The sequence below is a fragment of the Eschrichtius robustus genome, chromosome 5, assembly GCF_028021215.1.
Source record: "Eschrichtius robustus isolate mEscRob2 chromosome 5, mEscRob2.pri, whole genome shotgun sequence".
Classification (NCBI taxonomy): domain Eukaryota; kingdom Metazoa; phylum Chordata; class Mammalia; order Artiodactyla; family Eschrichtiidae; genus Eschrichtius; species Eschrichtius robustus.
In genome coordinates, this window is record NC_090828.1 from 123,338,994 (window position 1) to 123,362,589 (window position 23,596).

Consider the following 23,596-nt stretch of genomic DNA (forward strand, 5'->3'; position numbering starts at 1 on the left):
CCAAACATCTTCTAGAACGCCCTGTGCTCCTAAGATACCCGGTCCCCTTAAGTTGGTGCTGGAGGGCAATCGAAGCTCCTAGAAGAAGGCCCGACACGGATGGGCTTGGGGGCAGGTGAACCTCGTTTCCCCGGGATGGGCGGTGAGAATGGCAGCCCAGGCAGGAGACTCTCCACAGTGTCTGAAGCCTGTGCGACTCCAGAGGAGAAAGATGCCCAATTAGGGCGCTGATGGCTTTTCTACCCAAGCGCGGCCGCAGGCTTCTCGGACGGTAAAGGAGTGGAGTCCGGGGTCGGGGGGGTGGGGGTGGGGCGGTCTCCTCTGGTCACCATCCCGCGGCACGAGTGGGGCAGGTCTCCCGTCACACCCTCACCGGGCCCTGCCCCGGCCGCCTGCTAGTCACGGCTCTCCCAGTCGTCCTCCCACACCGCCGAGCCTCCGCGTATCAGGCCCGGCCGCATCCCTCCCTTCCCACCGGCCTCGGAGCGCCGGCTACGGCGCCCGTGCCTCGGGGCGGGTCCCTGCCGCACGCACCTGCCCCCGGGGGCGGAGCGCGGCGCCGACTACTGGGCTCCAGGCTCTGCCACCGGCCACGCGAGCCGCGCCGCGCCCGCACCCCCCGCCCCCTGCCGTCGCCGCACCTCCACTCCGCGGCGCCCGCCCTCCCTCTCCGCGCGGTCGGTGCGTCCCTCCGCCTGTTCCCAGCCGCTGCGCCTCGCACTTCTGACTCGAGTCCCCGCCGCGCTCGTCGTCGCCGCCCCGCGCCATGGAGCCGGCCGTGGGCAGCGAGCGCCGCAGCCCCCCGGGCCCCGCCGTCCCGCCACCGCCCCGGGTCCACGCGCCCTTGGCCGCCGCCCCCGGGCCGGGCCCGCTGAGCTCCCCCGCGCGCGAGCCGCCGCAGCCCGAGGAGGAGCGGCAGCTGCGGATCAGCGAGAGCGGCCAGTTCAGCGACGGGCTGGAGGATCGAGGTGAGCGCGCGCCGCCCCGGGCGCCTTCCCCCGGCCCGGCCCCTTCCTCCCGCCCGGAGGGCGCGCTGAGGAGCCGCTGCTCCGGGCCCGCCTCTCCTCGCCGGCGGGTGGGGCCGGGCGCGGGGCTCGGCGCCTCGGCGCGCGCGGGGGCGCGGAGCTGGGACTTCCCGCGAAGGCGCGGAGAGCGGAGGGCGGCAGCCCCACCTCCCTCGGCCGGCGCCGCCGGGGCCGCCGAGACTTCGCCGGAACCGCGAACCGTGCTGCCTCCTGGGCGACCCCGCCGGGGCCCGCGCCCTCCTCTCGGCCAGCCCTGGTCCCTCCGGCGCCCACTGGAAAAGTTTGCGGGAGGCGTGTGTGTGTGTGTGTGTGTGATTTTTTTTTTTTTTCCTTTGCTTTCGGAGCCGAGCGCTCCCGGGGACTGCGTGGCCCGCTCAGTTGGGAGGGTCCTGAGCTCGGTGCATCCTCCTTCCCGAGCCCCCTGCGGCCCCCGCCGGCTCCCCGGGAGAACTTCCCTCTGCGGATTTAGCCTCGAGGAGTCCCTCGGCGACCGCCCCGGCGAACGGGAGTCGGGTGACTCCCGACTCTCATTTACAGGGGACCCAGTTTACCGTGGGTCACTGCCCCGCTGTCTGCCGGTGGGGGGAGAGGCCTGGGACACTTGGATTTGGGCCACCAATCCTGGATGGATGCCACTGGAACCTGATGGTTCCCGGAGCGCCCATCCCTAGCCCCTTCAGAATCCTTCCCCAGACACTGGCCTGGAAGCCTGCAAACGTCCCTTTCCGGGGAGGCCAAACCCGACCCTCCGACCGACAGCTGATGCCCCCTTTGAGTTGCCCATAAGAAATGGGAGAGACTACCCTATTCATTCCCGTGTCTCTCTACATTCCTCTTTTTCTCCCTCTCTCGTTTCCTTTTGGCTCAGAGGGAGCCCTCTTCGTAGCCACGTCGGTACCTTCTCTGCTTCTTGCTGAATCGAAATCCAAATCGGCCCCCTCAAAAAGACTCAGTGGCTTTCCTAAACCCGGTTAGTGGCCGAAACGGGATTCTGACGGCCGGCCCTTCAGGGGGAGCCGGCCCATCGCCACCTCCACCCCCTGTTCTTGGAAGCCTTATTTTGTTGGCTGCGGCGGACTTGTATATTTCAGTCTTCGCAGGTTTCTGTCCTATTCTTAGTATCTCCTGTACATTTTTATTCCGGTTTAGTGTTCGGATGCACGATCTCTTCTTTCCTCTTAGAAATTTTGAACTGTAGCATGTGAAGCATGCAAACGGCAATTCCCAGAGAATCGGCAGGGATGCCCGGGTGAGAACTGGAGCCCCTCCAGGTGCAACGAGTTCCGCGCCTGTGTTGCAGTTTCTCCTCCTGTTCTCACCTAACTCGATTATCATTTTCCAGCTGATGGTGGGTGACATCACAAGCACCCAGCAAAACCTGTTATTTTTAGTGTAGGTCGTGTTAATTACCTTTCCCACTGTAACTAATGTTGTAGGATTTAAAATTTTTGCACTGAAGAAAGACCGAACTCTGGGCTGGGCTTATTTTTGTAGCATTGCAGGTCATCTGTAAAAGCTGGCCTATTTCTCCCCGCCTCACAAAATGATAGGAGGGAAAAAAGTGCTAGGGCCAGTTAATATTTAGTGTCATTTTGTAGCTCATGCTCAAGTGTAAAAAGCCCTTCTGAATTTATTCTTTAGGTTATTTTTCACTGGTCAACTGAATTTCATTTTCCATTATGTTATAGCATGAAAGCATTCACTGTTCATAAACTGTCACTGTGTGAAAGCGCTGCATGTCGCACACTGCCTCTCTGTTAAGATGAACCCTGTCCCCCAAAGAACCCAGCGCCATGTGGCATTGAAAGCTGAAAGTCAGTGTGACATTCTTCTATTTGACCCATTCCTGGCAGCAAAGAGTTAATGCTGAATGAGTCATTTTTATTAAATAAATCAGAAGCTTAACTAAGGAGGTTTCTTATAATATTTTGTGTTTGTGTTATTTTTTCTTAACGGGGCTGCATCTTTCCAATATCGATTTTTTTGTATCCCTTGGGAACTGTTCAATTGCTGCTACCTTTTTCCTAATGGTGAGAGGATTTGGGGAGGAGGAGGCGTCAGCAGTTGCCTGATGTGTATCTCTACATCATGCCTGGCTTGCTTTCTTCGAGGCCTAAATACCTACCAATGGGTATGTGTGTTTGTGGTGGGTGGGCAGCTGGATTTGTACCTATACTTGGCCTTCTCTCTTGCCCTAAATTCCTTCTGAGCTATCAGGACCCTGTGACAGGCTCCATTTAACTTTGATCAAAGGCTTGCTTTATAAAAATCTAGTGTTTGGAGGCTTGAGAGGTATTTTTTCCTTAGAAGTGATGTGGGCTGGTTCCCAGAACCCTAATGAGCTCATATATCAGCCAAATGACACTGCAGTTACTGAGCCTTGTAGTTCAGGGAGCAAGAGCTTTGTGGTCCAAGACCTTTAGGGACTAAAACAAAACATAGGCCAAGTTTGTCTTACGCATTTCCACGCCCTACCTTTTAATACCCACTCTTCTCCCCACAGGTGTTTTCCCATCATTCTGCCCCAAGCCTTAGGGCCCTAGAGTGTTACATGCTTCAGCATTTCCTACTACCTTCCCATCTAATGAATATACCCCTTCCTTCAGAGAATCCAAGCGTGACTAACTCTTAGGAGAAAGCAATTGGAACTAATTCATACTAGCATGGAAATGACTGATGACTTCAATCTCCCTGCATATATTTGCATCTCCTCCACCCCAAATAAGGTATCAGTCCTTCATTAATACAACCCTTATGCTTACTATTGCCAGGCCCAAATTACCAATAGGTGAAATTCAAGTGAGATTAAAAATTTGAATGTGGAGGCCAGCTACGGGTAGGAAGGATCCAGCCCTGTGTGCAAATCTGAGGCCTGCCTTGGCTTCTGTAGGCTGTGCTGCTTTTCTTCTACCTTTGACACACAGCTTCCTGAAAGATTCAGGAATTCTCAGCACACCTCTGTGGCTTGCACGTGTGCGTGCCGCTAACACGGGGTGGAGGTGGTGGCACCTGTGTGCGGACCATTCATTTATGAGCTGGGTCCTCATAGGTCATTATACCCCACACCCTTTGAGGAGTGGGAAGTTTTCCATTCTTGGTATTGGCTCTATTTTTAGGAAGGAAAACTAGCAGGAAACAGAAGGTTGGATAGAAATGGGAAAGTTCTTCCCTTCTTGGACAGTCTTTCAATTTACTCCAGTGTTTAAAGTTTGAAGCATCTCCTGGGGAAGCACATACAGGATCAGATCTGGGGAAGAACTACCAGTCCTGTTGATCAGAGGATTCAACTGCCACCTTAGCAGGGCAGTGCAGCCCAGGTGAGCTGGCATCCCAGACTCCCTCCAAGGGGAGTGCTGGCCCACTCCGGGGTGAGGCACGTGATTGGTCTGTGCAGTCAGCTCCAGTCATACTGTTGGAAACAGCTGGCTTTGGTAGGGAAAATAAATGTCATGTGTTGGAATTGAAAACCCAGATCCTTGTTGTTTTTCTTAGGAAATTAAATCCACTTCTAGAAGAAACCTCGTTTTTACCCCCAGTGGATAACCTCTCAAGATGGTTGCTGTCAAAGTACCCAGCAAATGAACTGCTTATTTGAGTCAGTACTTAAATGTTACAGCTTCACTCCTCTTGAAAATCAATCGGCCAGGATGAAAGAAAGATTTCCATATCATTTGGGCAAAGGGAAATAAATTATCGGGAGTCACTGGGACCTGCTTCTTCTAGGTTGTGGCTTTAACTGGAGTCAAGGGTGATCACAGTTGAAAATTAGAATGGGGTGTTTTTCAGCAGCTAGGGAAGCAGACAAAGGGACAGTTTGAAATCACTTGTACCCAGGGCACAATTTGATAAGAGAGAAGGTTTTTCTTTTTTCCGTCCAAGTGCATTTTTAAAGGAAGGTTTGGGGAGATTTTTACAGTGAGGTGATGGAGATGGAATTTATTACCTACCTTTTGCAAATTTATCTACCTTTTGGTTGTAAATAAGTCTACAGGTTTCAATGATTAAAAAATCTGTGGGGCCTTCCCTGGTGGCGCAGTGGTTGAGAATCCTGACAATTCAGGGGACACGGGTTCGAGCCCTGGTCCGGGAAGATCCCACATGCCGCAGAGCAACTAAGCCCGTACGCCACAGCTACTGAACCTGCGCTCTAGAGCCTGCGAGCCACAACTACTGAGCCCACGTGCCACAACTACTGAAGCCTGTGTGCCTAGAGCCCATGCTCCACAACAAGAGAAGCCACTACTGCATTGAGAAGCCCGCGCACCACAACTAGAGAAAGCCCGCGTGCAGCAACGAAGACCCAACACAGCCAAAAATAAAATAGAAAATAAAATAAAATAAATTTATTAAAAAAAAAAATCTGTGGCTGTACACTGGACTCAGTAAGCAGGCTTCTCCACATTTTCTGTTTACTTCAGCCTTCTTCTGGGTAGTTAATGGAATTGGGAAGTTTTAACAGGGTCCTTGTTACAATTTTTGAACAGGATGCAGTTTTTGGCAACCAGAGGCTTAATGTGGTACCCAGTCAGTCTAACGGGAAGACGCCTTTTCCACAGTGCTTAGGTGTGATTTGTCGCACACTGTGCCTTATTTTACAGGTGGGTGCTTAAGCTCTGACTGCCAATTCCTTCGTCATTTGGAGCTGTTGTGATGAGGCTGCCCCAACTCTGAAAGGTGTATTATGGGTGGTTTGGCCAGAGATGTTGTCCTGTTTATGTAGGATGCTGGGCTGAGAGTTTGGTTCTTCATGCAACTAAGAGATGCCGTGTATGATCTCTTTACAAAGGAGAAGAAAGAATATAAATCAAGATCGTGCTGGAGATGTTTTAGTCTTCAACCCATGGCTGCTGAAGCTTGGGCACTGCCTCAGAGTCGTCCTGAATTTCTGTTGCTGTTGAGGACTCTCAGTGTTGAAAGCATAGGAGACGAAATCAAACCTTTCTTGCACGTGACCCACCTGGGAAGTGACCTCCAGTTTTAGCGGGTTTACCCCGCTGCCATATTGTGAGAATTTTTTTGACATTTGACTGATACAAAGGAATAGATACCATAGAGCAGAAAGAGGAGGGAAGAAAACGTGGCGTGTAATTTAGGCCTGGTGGCTGCTGGTTGTGGTTAAAGAGAAATGGTCCTCCTTCTGTTAACTGTTGAGGGGAGGCATGGAGGCATTTGTATTCCACAACTCCGAAACCCGGTCCGCCGGTTAGGGCCATGCTGATGGAGCAATGCAAATCAGTGCCATGCTGAGGAGCCCAAATGCCCAACCAGATGTGGGCTATTTGCTATTTTTCTAATGAAAAAGTCTCGTTAGAAGGAGCAGCACCTATGTGAGCCAGTGAGCCACAGGGGCAGGGCGATGGCTGGGGTCATATGTCAGGTCAGGGGGTGGTAGGTACTTTACAAAGAAGACAGCTGCCATTACCCTGCGGAAACACGAGCCAGATATTGCCAGAACCCGAGATCTTTCAAGAGAGGCCAGAAAGCTTGATTTCCATGCGACTCTCCTAAATGTTAAAACACCTCTTGGATAACTGAATCACTTTGCTGTACACCTGAAACTAACACAGTGTTGTAGATCAACTATATTTCAATGAAAAAACCCCACATCTTGGCCCGCGGGCTGTCAGTTTGCAATCCTTGGCTAAGAAAGAATAGCTCTAGTTGTGGGTTTCTTAATAAGGAAATGCCTAACTTCCTTTTCTCCTTGTTTTTGTCAGGCTTACTAGAAAGCAGCACTCGGCTAAAACCCCACGAAGCCCAGAACTACAGAAAGAAGGCGTTGTGGGTCTCCTGGTTCTCCATTATTGTCACACTGGCCCTGGCAGTGGCTGCCTTTAGTGAGTATCCGGAGTCTTGCCGATCGATGTATGTGCCGGTGTTGCCTGTTTTATTCTCTCACTCCTGTGGGATGTGCTTTTGCTTTTAGCTGACTATCATTGTTGAGTAAATTTTTTTCAATGGTTGCATAGTCAGGATGCTTATAAATTAGCAAAATGGCTTCTCTGCTCTGCAGAGGCAAGAGGTGGTTAAGAAGAAGAAATGGAGAACGGGACCGGGAGCTTTGGCTCTCATCAGTATGCGGGTTCGTGGCAGTAGATTCTGGCTGCCAGCTGAATAGTGAAAATATTCTCTTGGTGGATGCCTTCAGCCTGGGCTGACATGTGACAAATATACATGCTTGAGATTCGTATTTTGAGCTTCATGCCACCAGATGAGTGCAATCGTTCCCCCGATTGTATCTGCGTAAGGTTTAGAATAAGATCATCCGTACATTTTAATGAAAGGAGAATGGGAGGGTCCTCTCTCAAGTTTTCAGTGGCCACGGAAGCAGAAATATTTATTATAATCAAGAAGAACTAAGACAACTGAACACTTTCTGCCCATGGATGATCCTTTGTCCGTGTTAGGAAGCCCCATGACATGCGTTGTTCTCTGCTAACATTTGCAGCCTATAGAGATGTGTGTGTGGTGTTTATTCTTAATCGTGCAGTGATTCACAGGCTTAAGCAGTGACATTCAGCTTCAGCTCAACCTTGCTGGAAACCACAGTGTTATTTATTTATTTTCTTTAATGCTAGGGAAAAGAATGTATTTTGTGCATTTCGTGATTAATTTATGACTTTAACAGAAAGATCTATATTCTAAGTGATGAGTATCGTACGAGGTGTCTCATGTGACACCCCACAGAGTAGGAGAAGAAAGGGCTGTGTCCGCCGGAAGATGCTGGCCTGTGTGTGTTTGAAATTCCGTTCTGCACAGTTAGAGCTGCTGCTGGCAGTTGGTGTTGGCTCCCAAGAGGGAATATTAGAATTTGACCGAGTGCTCCCCGCAAAACTCAGCATATTTTCCTGGAAGCAATTTATATTGGAAACACTGTACCATGTCTTGGCTTTTTGTTTTGTTTTTTTTTTGTTTTTTTAAAGCCACACATTTAGCAGCCAAGGATAATGCATTTCAGGGTAGAAACATTTACCAGTGAGCCAGACATCTGATCAAGAGGAATTCTGGGAAGGGTAAGCTGGGATGAAGTGAGAGAGTGGCATGGACATATATACACTACCAAATGTAAAATAGATAGCTAGTGGGAAGCAGCCGCATAGCACAGGGAGATCAGCTCGGTGCTCTGTGACCACCTAGAGGGGTGGGATAGGGAGGGTGGGAGGGAGATGCGAGAGGGAGGGGATATGGGGATATATGTATACATATAGCTGATTCACTTTGTTATAAAGCAGAAACTAACACAACATTGTAAAGCAATTACACTCCAATAAAGGTGTTTAAAAAAAAAAGAGGAATTCTGATTCCTGAAAATAGCTACTCCTCCTCCTTTTTTTTTTTTTTTTTAAATGCTGAAACAAAAATAACGAGCCCGATTGATGTCCCTGGAGGATAATTTGGTCACGGTGGCTGGCGGTGGGGTCCAAATCTGACACCATAATTTACATATGGAAAGAAAGAGGAATGCCAGGAAGGGAGAGGTGATTTACAAACAGAGTAATAGTTACTCAGATGCGCGGCTGTGTGCCTGATAGAGATGTTAACGACTGTATAATGTGGGTGTTTGAATGAGGACCTGAATGTGAAGAAATACTGAGCAAGTGTTTCCTTTGGGAGAAGAATCCTACATTTGATGTCTTTAATCTCAGAATAAGAACAAATTAGGAGGAAATTTTGGTTTCCCGTATTATGTCTGATCAGTTGGGTTATCGTAAAAACTTTGTTCCATTTCTTATAATAGGAAAAGACTGTTGCATAATGCATATGGAATTCGAACATTGCTTTGTGAGAAGCGTTCTGTTTCTTTTCAGAACGATCTTACCACTTTTTTATGGCAAGCAAACAATTTAACTCCTGTAAGTTCTTGCCTATAAAACGTTGGCATTGACATATACATGATATGATCTTTGTTGCTTTCTGTGGTACATTCAATTTGTTCCCAAGTTGCTTTCAACTTGTTCTGGTCCAGTGAAACCAAAACATGTAGAAGATAAACTATATTTTTTCCCGCTTTAACTACAGAGTAGCTGCAGTGTATGTGCACCTGTCTGTGTTTCGTACTTTAGACCCTTGAGGTGGCCTGTGGCTGTGTTAGCGCTGCTGGTTTTACTCTTTAGTTTCCTAAGTTTATTTTGTAACATGAAATATTAAAAAAAATTTAAGGCATCGTTTACATGTTGACAGGCCTTCGCTCAATCCTTTTCATAGTTTTGAAGGGAGAGAAAATCAGTAGAGATTAAGCAATATAAGCTGACTTTTGAAGTTGTGTAAATTAGTATTTCAAGGGAAATGGTACGTTTCAGAAAGTGCAGTAAAAGTATTTTTAGAAAAGTGTCAGAAGGAGCCCCCAGTCTTCTTCTCCAAGGAGGTGGTTGACAGAGAGATGGGATAAAATGGAATATGGTCTGGCTTGGCGAACCCCCGTTTTATCCTGTGAAATGGTCAGGTTGAACCAGTTAGCATTTTAAAGAGAATTGCTATAGAATGCAGTGCTTTGAGATGGCAGAGAAGTGGTCGGAGTGTGTGCCCGCGCGCATGCGCGTGCGTGTGTGTGTGTGTGTGTGTGTGTGTGTGTGTGTGTGTGTTGCCAGGGGGTGATAATCATGGTGAAGAGTAGAAGACTGTGTGTATTGTCATGCCTTCTTGCCACTACTGGATGGTAAACTCTTTGGGAGCAGGAAGAACATCTTTACGTGGAATCAGTACTCAAAGTTGTTGAATGAATGAACTGAGAGAGATTTTAAAAAGCATTTTTTCGGTTAGGTGGAAGGAAAAGATTTCTTAGAAATAAATTTCATCTAAACATTTGTTTAGATACCAGGCTTAGGTCTCATTTATTTTATGAACAATTGAAATCTTGTCGAGACAGCTGGAAAATCCGACAGCCGTTCTCTTGCTAAGGGCCCTGTCTTGGAGCTGTATCTGCAGGTTCAGTTAGAAACCCATCTTTATCTCCCCACCTGCCATTTTCTCTTTACTCGTAGATCCTGATTTTTAGCTGAGCATCCTCTGGAGAAAGGCTATTGTCTCTTTTGTGTTTGGAAATGAGGCTGCTGGATATATATAAGTTTGGGGGACACCTCTTTTCTCAGGGCTGGAAAGATGTGTAGTTTTACATAGTGTGTACATTGCAAATAAAGACTATTACCCTTTACTTCCTATATGCTTCCGAGTAATCAGGTATGCCGTGTTTTCCCAAATTAGTACTTTCCATAAGACCATTAGATGAAACTAGCTTTGGTCAGTATTACTGAGTGATCTGTGACAAATCACTTACAAATGTAACTATGGTTGACATTCATGTGTCTGGTGTAGTTTGAAAAATTAGGTGAATTTTTAAAGTTTGTGACTTGAAAGTATTTTGAGAGGAATATGTGCTTTGAAAGGGAAATGAACTATTTTTGATAATACTTGGTAATGTAGTGATTTTTTGGACCTGCTCAAATGCTGATATAAAACCAGATGGTAATACATCTTGAATATTTCAGAGACAGCTCTAGTTTGGCTTTAGAATTACTTCTGTTTATAATCGGTAGGCAGCATGGAAAATGGCAATCCTGTTATGAACAAACCTTAAAAAAAATCTGTTTTAATAATGAGGCTAGAAAGAGAACAGAAGTTCTGTTTCAGAATTCAGGGTTTTGACATCATTGATGTCTTTGTTAGAATGATTTAGGAAAATGCATTCTAACTCTTTCTGAGCTTTGAATGAGTGCAAGTTAGTTTTTAGGCACTCAATACATGTTCTGTGAGAAATGAAGATATATTTGAAACATTCTCAGGGGAAAACTTTTCCTAAGATACACAGTTCTACTTTTAAAAAAAAAGTACTCCAAACCAAGATCTTCTCAGAAAAAGCTCACTCAAAAATTTTGTGCATCAGTAGATTTAAGAATTAGAAAATTTTCTGAAAGGAGTGATTTTATATTTGGGAGTTTTAAAATAATATATCTGATTTTCATATAAACTGTTGACCCTTAAAAATGGTAGAATAAGTGTACTTATTCTTTTTATTTTTAATTTGTGAGTCCAAGAGTTGAGAGATAAGTGAAATGAAATTACAGATTCTTCTATAAACTCAGCAAAATATGTCTGGGAACTTTTTTAGGTATCTCTCAAGTGACACATTTGGGAGGTGGGAAAGAAGACAGAAGATCCTCCAGGGGCTTTCTGGTGCCCTAAGAGTAACGTCTAAATAATTACAGTGGTGGGACTTCCCTGGCGGTCCAGTGGTTAAGACTCTGCTTCCAATGCAGGAGGACAGTCGGGGAACTAAGATCCCATATGACCAGCGGCGTGGCCAAAAAAAAATTTACAGTGGCCTACAATGTGCGTCCCGATCTGACCCTTGCCCCACTTTCTCAGACACCCCAACTTCTCCTCAGGATGGGGGTGGGCATCCTTCGGCAAAGCTCATCTTCCCATGGATCGCCACGTGGCTGAATCCTCAGGGGGGCCTCCCCAGTCACCAGGACTCATCCCCCAGAGTAGTTTTACCCATCACACGGTGTATTTTCTTCATCCCAGTTTTCCCCTTTGTGTCCCCACCTCCGTTGGATGACGCCGCCTGTGAGGCCCTCGCCTCTCCTGCCTGTGTCCTTAAGACTCAGCCCCTGCACTGTTTCCCTGAACCAAAGACTTCAACACTCGGTTTTTATTCTGCTCATAGAATGATCCTTCGTGTCGTTTGCTGTTCTTTTTTATTTCTATTGATAAAAGAAGTATGTGCACATTATAAAAATTCATGAGGCCAGAGGTACACGGTGCCAGTCTCTTTCCCATCCTAACCTCTCTCCCTGTTCCTGCGCCTCCCGGACGATGTTTGTTGCCCGTGTCTTGTATTTTCTTCTAGACATTCTCTGGGCACGGGAAGCCCAGATGTGGTGCCGTGCACGCTTCCCGTTGATACTTAGGTTAGATATGGCGTCTTATTCTTGCTGGTCTTTCAAAGAGCCCGGCCTCTTCCCAAGCTGCTGTTTCCCTAGCGTAGTGTGAAGTCGATTCGAGGTGGAGAGTTTTCCGGAACAACTTCCCAACCACGGCCTGCCTGGGCTGCTGAGCCGGGTGACACGGTGGGGACAGGATGTGGGCAGGAAGCTTGTGAGCCACATCCTGGGCGTGCTGAATGGGATAACTTGCTACCCGGGAGCGTGCCGGGCGAACGATAACCGGGGATGCTGATTCTGAGAGGTAGAAACCAGGAGGGAGGAACAGGCTGAAAGGCAGTTTGGGCGCCTCATCCTGACAACACGCCCTGCCTCCGGGTTCCTCCTTCACATCCTCGAGGTCGTGTCCTCACAGGTTGCTGCCTGGTCCCCTCCCCCATGCTGGCTCAGTGATGCCTCATGGATGCGCAGTAGTATTTTAGTCCCACCCCTTTGCTTACCTCGAGTCTCCTCCTGACCTTGGCCCCTCCTTCCTGGCTGTACTCGGCTCCTCCCATCTCCCAGCCATGCCAGCCCACAAACACTCCTTGTAGTTCCCCAAATGCTGCATCCAACCCTGCGCTCTCATACCCATGCACCTGCTCTGCCCTTGGCCTCAGATGCCCTTTGTTCCTGACCCTCCGCTTTGTTTTCTTGCTAAATTGTATTTCTCCCCCAAAACTGAGATGAAAGATCCCCTCTTCCAGGAAGCATACCCTGACCCTCCGGGCTGTCTGAAATGCCCCTTTTGCCCGTAGCCGCGTGGGCACCCAGCAGTCAGGAACGTGACACCCAGCAGTCAGGAACGTGACACCCAATCGTTGTCGCTCTGTGCACTGATACACCCCCCTCACGGGCAGGGCGCCGTCCTCTCCAGTCTGCTTTCTCAGCCCCTAACACAGTTGGCGCTCAGATATTGGTTGGACTGGAGTAATTTTGACATCTTCCTGCCGAGGCCATCGTGGCTGCAGCTGGTCGAGGACGTACATTTGCAGGTAAAGAGCTCCGAAAAAGGCACGGCAGCGTTTTCAAGTGAACGGAAACAAGGGGGAAAGCCGGCTTCACCTTTGTGGGTACGGGGGATGGGGCATGCAGGCCCCTTCTCTCCCCCTCCCCCTCATTCCACTCTCCCGCCCTCCCCGCTCCCTCTGCCTCCTCTTGGACCGAAGGATCCAGGGTTCTTTTGACCGGACTCGCTTGTGGCTGTTAGGAGAGCGCATCTTCCTGAGTCTCCACGCTTACCATGAGCTGCTGTTTCCAGCCGCAGTGGAGGAGGGGTCTTAGCAGCTGCTTGCTTGTTCTGCCTTCCTTCTCCCTGCATTCTGCACACAGCCTTGAATTAAAAGTGTGGCCAGGGTGCATTTGCACGGGAGTGTCTTTGTCACACAGCGGTGGCAGTGACTCAGGGGAGCTGGGCAGTGAGCCCCGGCTGGGCTCATCTCATTAGGCTCGCCGGGTCCTTGCCCCTCCTTGCTTGCGCCTGGGCTCTGCTAGGAAACGGGCCAGAGCCCTGTGGGAAATTCCTGAGGGCTTTTCCCATTGCCTCTCAATCTCTTTCCAGGCATATTTGTTAGCCGGTTGGGCAAGAAGGGGTTTTCTGGTCTGCTTGTACTCCAGGGCTGTGATTTGGTCCTCTGGGAATTGTCTCTTGAAGACGAATGTCTGGCAAACTTCTTGACAAGAGGTTATTTCCTGGTGTCCCATCCTGAGGGCCGAAGATGATGCCAGAGTGTGGGAGAGAACCCTCCTTCCCCCAGTGAAGGGACCTGTTCCTCACTCTCTGCCAACTCTCCCATGCCTATCAGCTCATCCTTCCTTCCAGCTGGTGGATGTGTTCATTCAGTCCTTAGTGAATTTCTGTTGCCTGTCTGCTGTGCTAGTTACGACAGAGAACGTTAGGAAGTGGGACATGGACCTAGAGACTGTCATACAGAGTGAAGTAAGTCAGAAAGAGAGAAACAAATATCATATATTAACATATATATGTGGAATCTAGAAAAATGGTACAGATGAACCGGTTTGCAAGGCAGAAATAGAGACACAGATGTAGAGAACAAACGTATGGACACCAAGGGGGGAAGGCGGGGGGGACGGGTGGTGATGGTGGGATGAATTGGGCGATTGGGATTGACATGTATACACTAATATGCATAAAATAGATAACTAATAAGAACCTGCTGTATAAAAAAAAAATTAAAAAAAAAAAGGAAGTGGGACAGTCTCTTGGTCCCCTTGAAGAGCTCCAGCCTAATGGGAAGGGGAACTCCACAGATGTCAGAGCAAATAGTAGGGACTAGAGGACTTTTACCTTCAATGAAAGGATGGACCAGAATAAACCCACTCACCAGCCTAGGAAGACAATGAGGAAGCTTATCTGACTCAGCTTAGCTTGGTGAGGGTTGGGGAGTGTTCCACTAGAACTTATAACCACGGGATTACCTTGTGCAAGTTTGTGTTTGGAATTTTCATAGGTTGATTTCCTAAGAAATAGACCCTGAGACTCTGAGATTTACTGCAAGAGGTGTATTGGGAGTGGAGGCTAGGAGAGGCTCTAAGGAATAATACCTGAAAGGGAGCAAGGGAATCAAGACTGGGCAGAGGGAGAAGTTGAACTTTGATGCTGTTACCTCAGAGGCTTGTCCCACAGAGACTTAGAAGCTGGAATGGCCCTTCAGAATTGTCTAATTGAAGCAAGGTTGTTAGAGCAGTCATTGGTGTGAGGTGCCCCACGGAAAAGTGTAACCTTGGGAGAGGCAGCTTCCTTCAGTAGAGGTTGGTTCCAGGAGAGGGATGTCACTGTGAGCCGTCAGCAGCCCTCATTCCTGGTGGCTTGAGGAATGACTGCTCACGTCCCGAGGCAGGATCCAGGGGATACACCATGGCATCTGCTTTAGGAGTTTATCCTTCCCGAGTAGCCTGGGAACCCTCAAGCTGAGATATTAACATAGATGTGGCTCTAGGTCAGAAATATCCCTGGAGTGCCTGAAACAAGCAAGTGTAGAACCTCAGCTAAGTCCCAGCAGCGTCCCATGGATGACACTCCACCGAAGATGAGCTCATAATCCAACAATAGGAAGCTCCTGAGAAAGGATCCACCATGACTACGTCAGACAGCATGTGATTAGAACTCCCATTTCCAGAGAAGAGAATTACTTGACAAAAATCTGTAAAATGGGTATATTTAATGAGTAGACAATCAAAAAGGAATCAAACACACGAAAGGAAAAGACATTGAAAAGACCAAATGGAAAATAACCAAAGAAATATATATTTTTGTTGTTTTTATGGGAGCCATAACATGGATGTAGTTTTTAAAAATTTAAGAACTACAACAGTCCCCCACTCTCTCTCCTCTCTATTTCCTCCTTGACCCCATCCTGGCAATCACTTTGCCTCTCTAGTTAGTTGATCCTTGCATTTACTTATATCTGTATAAATAACAGGCTTCTAATGCCAGCTCTTGAATTTTTGTCATTTAGGCATTATTTGTTGACTTCCCACCATGGAAGAAGATAATTTACTCTTTACCCTCCTCCTGGTCCCACACAAACATGCTGACTTTTTGAATTTCCATCCTTGCATAATAGTTATGGTTTGCATTATTATGACTACATAAGTCTTGCTCACTGAGCTATATGGTGAAGAATGATTACTTTCCTGCACCATTTTTTATTTTCTCTTGGTTTTAATATCTGTTTTGTTTAGTCTTATGTTTACTTTTCTCTGCATCTATTTCTTATTAAACTCTAATTCAGCATTTTTATTCCAACCTCAGCTTCTCTGTAATATTTTCAGATACACTGATAATTCTGTCAGTTTCATCTTGAAGAAATCTCTCTTGGAGCCGTTTGACATCCTCTAATCTGTTTGGTTGCCCTTTCTATTAGGTGCCCAGCTGCATCCTAGGATCACCCTTCACCAGGGATTTGGGCATTCCCTGTATTTTTCTCCTCTGCTGAGTTCCCCGTTTCCTGGATACCACGTTTTTCTCTTCTCTGATTGACACCCTTATCTTCTTTTAACTCCTCTACCTAGGAAGGGGCACAAGGGAAGGGAAGCTTTCAAGCCTGAAATGTCATTAATATATCCTGACACTTGACTGATGCCTTAATAGAAAATTCTCGGTAGGAAATAATGTTCCTTAAGAGTTTTGAAGTTCTTATTTCTAGGGTTACTATTTAAGTCCTAAACCTTTCTAAATTATAATCCTTTGTATGAGACTTGCTGCAGTAGGGTCTTTTTCATGAATGTATGCCCTTCCTTTCTTTTTTTTTTTTTATTTGCCATTTATCTTTTTCTGCCTTTTTGCTCTACATTCTGGGAAATTTCCTCCACTTTATACTCCTACGTTTCCATTGAGCTTTTCGTTCCTACTGTCAAGTTTATTTTTAATTGTCTGAGTGTGCCTTTTAAAAAATCATCCAACTCTTGTTTTGTTGATCTTTTCCATAGACCTTTTCTTATCTTTCTGAGCAAATATTAATGATAGTTAAAAAAAATCTTTTTCCGGTTCTTGTGTTGTCTTCCTCCAAGGTGCATTTTTTTTCCTGCTTGCCTTGGGTTCATGGCTCACGTGAGGAATCCTGTGAGTGGTGATCCTTGATAGTCTGCTCATATTAAGAGTGGGTGTTTAAAAAAAAAAAAAAGAGTGGGTGTTTACACCTATGTTCATAGCAGCACTATTTACAATAGTCAAGACATGGAAACAACCTAAATGTCCATCAACAGATGAATGGATAAAGAAGATGTGGCACATATATACACAATGGAATACTACTCAGCCATAAAAAGAAGGAAATAATGCCATTTGCAGCAACATGGATAGACCTAGAGATTATCATACTAAGTGAACTAAGTCAAACAGAGAAAGACAAATACCATATGATATCACTTATATGTGGGATCTAAAATATGACACAAATGAACTTACATACGAAACAGAAACAGACTCACAGACTTAGAGAATAGACTTGTGGTTGCCAAGGGGGAAGGGAGTGTGGGGGAGGGATGGATTGGGAGTTTGGGATTAGCAGATGCAAACTGTTATATAGAGAATGGATAAACAACAAGGGCCTACTGTATAGTACAGGGAATTATATTCAATATCCTGTGATAAAACATAATGGGAAAAAAAAGAGAGGCAAAAAGAGTGGGTGTTTAAAAGCTGACTAGAATACACCATTGTAAAGCAATTATACTCCAATAAAGATGTTAAAAAAATAAAATAAAAAATAATAAGAGCTGACTAGAGTTCTGAACATGTAGATGGACTTCCCTGTGGGTTGGACTGTTTTGTTGGGTGGATTCCAGTTTAATACTTCCTGATCTTTCCTCTTGGCCTTCCCAGGTTGCCCAGAGAAGGGCTTTCTGATCTGCCTGGAGGGTAGACACCTGACTGCGTGAATTTTGAGAGCTAAATTGAGGAGGAAGATTGAGATCTCAGCATTCTATTTGGAATTCTTAACTTGGTCTGCCGGTTTAGAGTTCAGTCCGGTTTTCCCACCTTTAGCTGAGTCTGGTGTTCCTCCAAGAGACTATTGCACCTTCTTCAGAGAATAAACCTCTAGTGTCTGATAAAAGTTGGGGAGGAAATCTGGAGGAGTGGTTTTTAAATAGACTTTGAACCAGTTCTTCTGTTTTCATTCTTCTCTTTGTTACCCTGTGCTACCAATTGTTTTTTTTTTTTTCTTCTTCAGTGCCCTGAGTGTAAATTGGGTTGCCTTTTTGCTTTCACACAGCTGTCTTAGGAATTTGCTTTCTGGAGTCTGTTAAATCAATTACTACTTGCCCATATGTTTTCTAGCATCTAAAAATACTTTTTGCTGCCTCTTTCATTTTCTTTTTCTAATGGGGTTGTCTTTTTTTTTTTTTTTTTAAATACCTCTACTTTTAGTTTAGTGAGTTTTTTAGAGGAAGCAAAAGTAAATGTGAGGAACCATCCTGCCATATTTGCTGGGAAGTGTCAAATACAGCAATTTATAGTGAAAAATATACTAAGTGAATCAGAAACCAACGAGAAATAGTGAACCAAAATATAGTCTGAGGAACTTACCCAGAATGTAGCACAAAGTGATTCTTCTCTTTCATATTTTCTAAGAGACATGGAAGTTAGGAAAATTTCTAAAATAAATGAATAAGGATTCCAAAAGTAGAAAAAAGGGGAAATAGAGAATAGTCAGTGTTTTTAGAAGTGTCTGAGGCTGTTTTGGAATTGATGGAAGGAGTGGAGTACATACGTTTCAAACCATTACAGGGGAAAAAGAATTAAAAACTTACCTTATTTAGTAGGCAGCAGGAGAAGTGAAAAAAAAAATGGCACAGAAAAAGCATAGAAAGGGCAAAAAGTAGAAAAAAATCCAAACATTTGAGTAATTTCAAAAATATAAATGGATTAAATCCATTAGGTAAAAGTCAGATAGCTTGGATTTTAAAAATCTAGCTGTATACTGTTAGTAAGAGATAAACTTAAAACATAAGGTCACAGAATGGCTTAAGTATAGGGATAGAAAATATGTCTGGCAAATAGGAACAAAAGGTTTTTGTTGCTGTATTAATCAGAGAAAATAGAGGCTTGAAGACAAAATGCATTATTAGGTATAAAGGGTGTTACTATATAAACAAAGGTTCAGTTCACCCAGAAGACAAAACACTTGTGAATCTGTATATACCAAACAAAGCTCCAAAGCCCCTACCAAAATTGATGGCATTATAGGTAGAGATTGATAAATCATAATCATAATGGTAGACTTTATTGTACCTCTTTTACTTGTTGACAAATGAAAAGACAAAAACTAGTGAAGACATCGAATATTTGAATTATGGAATTAAGTGGTTTTCAAACATTTTTGACTACTATCTGTAGTAAAAAATGCATGTCACCTAGTATATCTGAACTTATGTTTTATATACATACTACATGTCATCATATCTAAGCACATTTAACTATAATACGCAGCATGTTTTTTCTTTTGGTGCTACTAGGAAAATTAAAAAATGCTGTCATTGAACTATATCATACTGACTATGTGTGAATGACTTCATGTCAGAGATTTTAAAATTAGAAAAAAAAAGTGCACTTGAACATTTCTCTTTCATTTGAAAAAAGTGCTGGTCACAACCTAACAAATTGATTTTGTGTGCCACCAGTGAGTTGTAACTTTCAGTTTAAAGAACACTGACCCAATGGGTCAATATAGAACCATGTGTCCAACAAGTCTGTTTAATGTTATGGAACATTTTTAAATGTGACCAGTTCCATAGTCACAAAGGAAGTCTCATCCAATTACTAAGAATCTATATTTTACAGTGTTCTCTATCCACAGTGCAATGAACGTTTGGAATCAAGTATAGTTAAAATACTTCTGTATATCACGACATATGTGGGAAATTAACACCTTTCTGAGTATCTCAAGGGGGAGAGATATTAAATATTTAAAAATATTTAGAACTTAAAGGAAATTAGATACTAAAAATTGATGAGCAAAACTATCTAAAACAAGACATTAAGAAAGGGAAAAGCAGTAAATCCAAAATAGGTGGAAGGAAGAAAACAATACATTTTAAGAGTACAAATTAATGAAAGAGAAAAAGATACAGTAGAATCAATAAAACTAAAAGCTGTTTAAGACTAGTAAAATAGGCTTAGCTCTGGCAAGACTGATCACAACAGAAAAGGAATGAGTGAAAAGTACTTAGAAGTTAAATGAAGAATAATAATTAGTAATAAAGAAAAATTTAGGTAATGAGACTATTATTTACAGTTTTATGCCCATAAATTTGAAAGCTTAGGTGAAGTGCATGGTTTCCTATAATCATAATCTGTCACGATTGACTCAAAGAGAAAAATGACCAAGTATGCCTGATTTAAATTAAAGAAGTTAATCTAGGCCATTGGTTCTCATCCAGGTATGATTTTGCACCTAACTCCCTACCCCCTCCATTCCCAAGGGACATTTGGCAATGTCAGGAGACATATTTGGTTGTCAGAACTGGGGTTAGGAGTGCTACTGGCATCTGGCTGGCAGAGGCCAGGGATACTGCTAAACATCCCACAATGCATAGGATAGTCCCACACCAGACAAAGAATTATCTGGCCCAAAATATCAATAGTCCACGGTTGAGAAACTCTGCTCTAGGCCAACATGGTTTTAAAGGTGTTTTTATGAATATTCAAGGATTAGATAATCCCACTCTCATGTATTCTGTTTCACTGAAAAAGAAGGAAAGCTTCCCATATCATTTTTAAAAATTTATTTATTTATTTGGCCACACTGCACAGCAGGTGGGATCTTAGTTTCCCAACCAGGGATTGAACCCGGGCCCCCTACACTGGAGTCTTAACTACTGCACTGCCAGGGAAGTCCTCCCATATCATTTTGAGAGTAGTACTAGCTTAATACCAAAAACCAAAGACGGTAGAGAAGGATTTATAGATAAGTATCACTCATGAATATAGATGTGAAAATCTTAAATAAGACAATAGCAAGCTGAATCTCTCTGTGTTTATATAACAAAACAGTAAATAACCGTCATTACCATATTGTATAAATTTTGGAATGCAAGGATGGTGTAGTTAGAACAGTTATTATGTAATTCATCATGTTTATAAATTAGGAGGAAAAGTCATAGCATCTCTCAGTAGATATACAAAAAGCATTTGATAGAATTCAAGGCAAGATAAAAACTTTTAGCAAAGAAGGGAATTGTTTTAGCCTGATAAAGGGTATCTAACTTAAAATGCCAACAGTTATAAGTGGTAACTATCAGAAGCAGTTCCGTAAAATCTGGAATGAAGATAAGGATGCTGCTATTATCCCTTCTCCTTAACATTATTCTTGATGTCCCAGCCAGTGCAATAAGGCAAGGAAAAGAAATAAAAGTACACATATTGATTGGAGAGGGGGAAAAAAAGAAACCAGCATTACTCATGGATAGTATAGTCTTCTCTACATAGAAAAGATAAGGAAGTCTGTAGACACTGTTAGAAGAAATGAGAAATTTCAGGAAAGTTGATGTGGATGGATAGAAGTTTAATATATAAAAATCAGAGAGCAACAGTCAGCTCTACCCACCACCAGTCCCTCCCATCAGGAAACTTGCACAAGCCTCTTAGATAGCCTCATCCACCAGAGGGCAGACAGCAGAAGCAAGAAGAACTACAGTCCTGCAGCCTGTGGAACAAAAACCACATTCACAGAAAGACAGACAAGGTGAAAAGACAGAGGGCTATGTACCAGTTGAAGGAACAAGATAAAACCCCAGAAAAACAACTAAATGAAGTGGAGATAGGCAACCTTCCAGAAAAAGAATTCAGGATAATGATAGTGAAGATGATCCAGGACCTCGGAAAAAGAATGGAGGCAAAGATCGAGAAGATGCAAGAAATGTTTAACAAAGACCTAGAAGAATTAAAGAACAAACAAACAGAGATGAACGATACAATAACTGAAATGAAAACTACACTAGAAGGAATCAATAGCAGAATAACTGAGGCAGAAGAATGGGTAAGTGACCTGGAAGACAGAGTGGTGGAATTCACTGCCATGGAACAGAATAAAGAAAAAAGAATGAAAAGAAATGAAGACAGCCTAAGAGACCTCTGGGACAACATTAAACGCAACAACATTCGCATCATAAGGGTCTCAGAAGGAGAAGAGAGAGAGAAAGGACCAGAGAAAATATTTGAAGAGATTATAGTCGAAAACTTCCCTAACATGGGAAAGGAAATAGCCACCCAAGTCCAGGAAGCGCAGCGAGTCCCATACAGGATAAACCCAAGGAGAAACACGCCAAGACACATAGTAAAGCTCTGCAAGAAGTAGGCATAGAGGGAACTTTCCTCAGCATGTGTCTTTTTGAATTATGGTTTTCTCTGGGTATACGCCCAGTAGTGGGATTGCTGGATCGTATGGTAATTCTATTTTTAGATTTTTAAGGAAACTCCATACTGTTCTCCATAGTGGCTGTATCCATTTACATTCCCACCAACAGTGCAAGAGGGTTCCCTTTTCTCCACACCCTCTCCAGCATTTGTTATTTGTAGATTCTCTGATGATGCCCATTCTAATTGGTGTGAGGTGATACCTCATTGTAGTTTTGATTTGTATCTCTCTAATAATTAATGATGTTGAGCAGCTTTTCAGGTGCTTCTTGGCCATCTGTATGTCTTCTTTGGGGAAATGTCTATTTAGGTCTTCTGCCTATTTTTGGATTGGGTTGTTTGTTTCTTTAATATTGAGCTGCATGAGCTGTTTATATATTTTGGAGATTAATCCTTTGTCCGTTGATTCATTTGCAAATATTTTCTCCCATTCTGAGGGTTGTCTTTTCGTCTTGTTTATGGTTTCCTTTGCTGTGCAAAAGCTTTGAAGTTTCATTAGGTCCCATTTGTTTATTTTTGTTTTTATTTCCATTACTCTAGGAGGTGGATCAAAAAAGATCTTGCTGTGATTTATGTCAAAGAGTGTTCTTCCTATGTTTTCCTCTAAGAGTTTTATAGTGTCCGATCTTACATTTAGATCTCTAATCCATTTTGAGTTTATTTTTGTGTTTGGTGTTAGGGAGTGTTCTAATTTCATTCTTTTACATATGGCTGTCCAGTTTTCCCAGCACCACTTATTGAAGAGACTGTCTTTTCTCCATTGTATAGCTTTGCCTCCTTTGTCATAGATTAGTTGACCATAGGTGCATGGGTTTATCTCTGGGCTTTCTATCTTGTTCCATTGATCTATGTTTCTGTTTTTGTGTCAGTACCATATTGTCTTGATAGTATAGTCTGAAGTCAGGGAGTCTGATTCCTCCAGCTCCGTTTTTTTCCCTCAAGACTGCTTTGGCTATTCGGGGTCTTTTGTGCCTCCATACAAATTTTAAGATTTTTTGTTCTAGTTCTGTAAAAAATGCCATTGGTAATTTGACAGGGATTGCATTGTATCTGTAGACTGCTTTGGGTAGTATAGTCATTTTCACAATATTGATTCTTCCAATCCAAGAACATGGTATCTCTTTCCATCTGTTGGTATCATCTTTAATTTCTTTCATCAGTGTCTTATAGTTTTCTGCATTCAGGTCTTTTGTCTCCCTAGGTAGATTTATTCCTAGGTATTTTATTCTTTTTGTTGGAATGGTAAATGGGAGTGTTTCCTTAATTTCTCTTTCGGATTTTTCATCTTTACTGTATAGGTATGCAAGCGATCTCTGCACATTAATTTCGTATCCTGCAACTTTACCAAATTCATTGATTAGCTCTAGTAGTTTTCTGGTGGCAGATTTAGGATTCTCTATGTATAGTATCATGTCATCTGCAAACAGTGACAGTTTTACTTCTTCTTTTCCAATTTGTATTCCTGTTTTTCCTTTTTCTTCTCTGATTGCCTTGGCTAGGACTTCCAAAACTGTTGAATAATAGTGGTGACAGTGGACATCCTTGTCTTGTTCCTGATCTTAGAGGAAATGCGTTCAGTTTTTCACCATTGAGAATGATGTTTGTTGTGGGTTTGTCGTATATGACCTTTATTACGTTGAGGTAGGTTCCCTCTGTGCCCACTTTCTGGAGAGTTTTTATCATAAATAGGTGTTGAATTTTGTCAAAAGCTTTTTCTGCATCTATTGAGATGATCATATGGTTTTTCTTCTTCAATTTGTTAACATGGT

At 44.0% G+C, this 23,596-nt stretch overlaps 1 protein-coding gene across 1 annotated transcript in view; it reads left to right on the forward strand.

The window, feature by feature from the left end:
• The first annotated feature begins 766 nt into the window (after positions 1-766).
• TMEM163 (transmembrane protein 163) overlaps positions 767-23,596 on the forward strand; it is a 260,800-nt gene continuing 237,970 nt past the window's right edge. Inside the window, exons 1-2 of the mRNA XM_068544002.1 lie at positions 767-968; positions 6,743-6,862. Of these exons, the coding sequence (XP_068400103.1) occupies positions 767-968; positions 6,743-6,862 (322 nt within the window). The remainder of the gene's footprint in view (positions 969-6,742; positions 6,863-23,596) is intronic.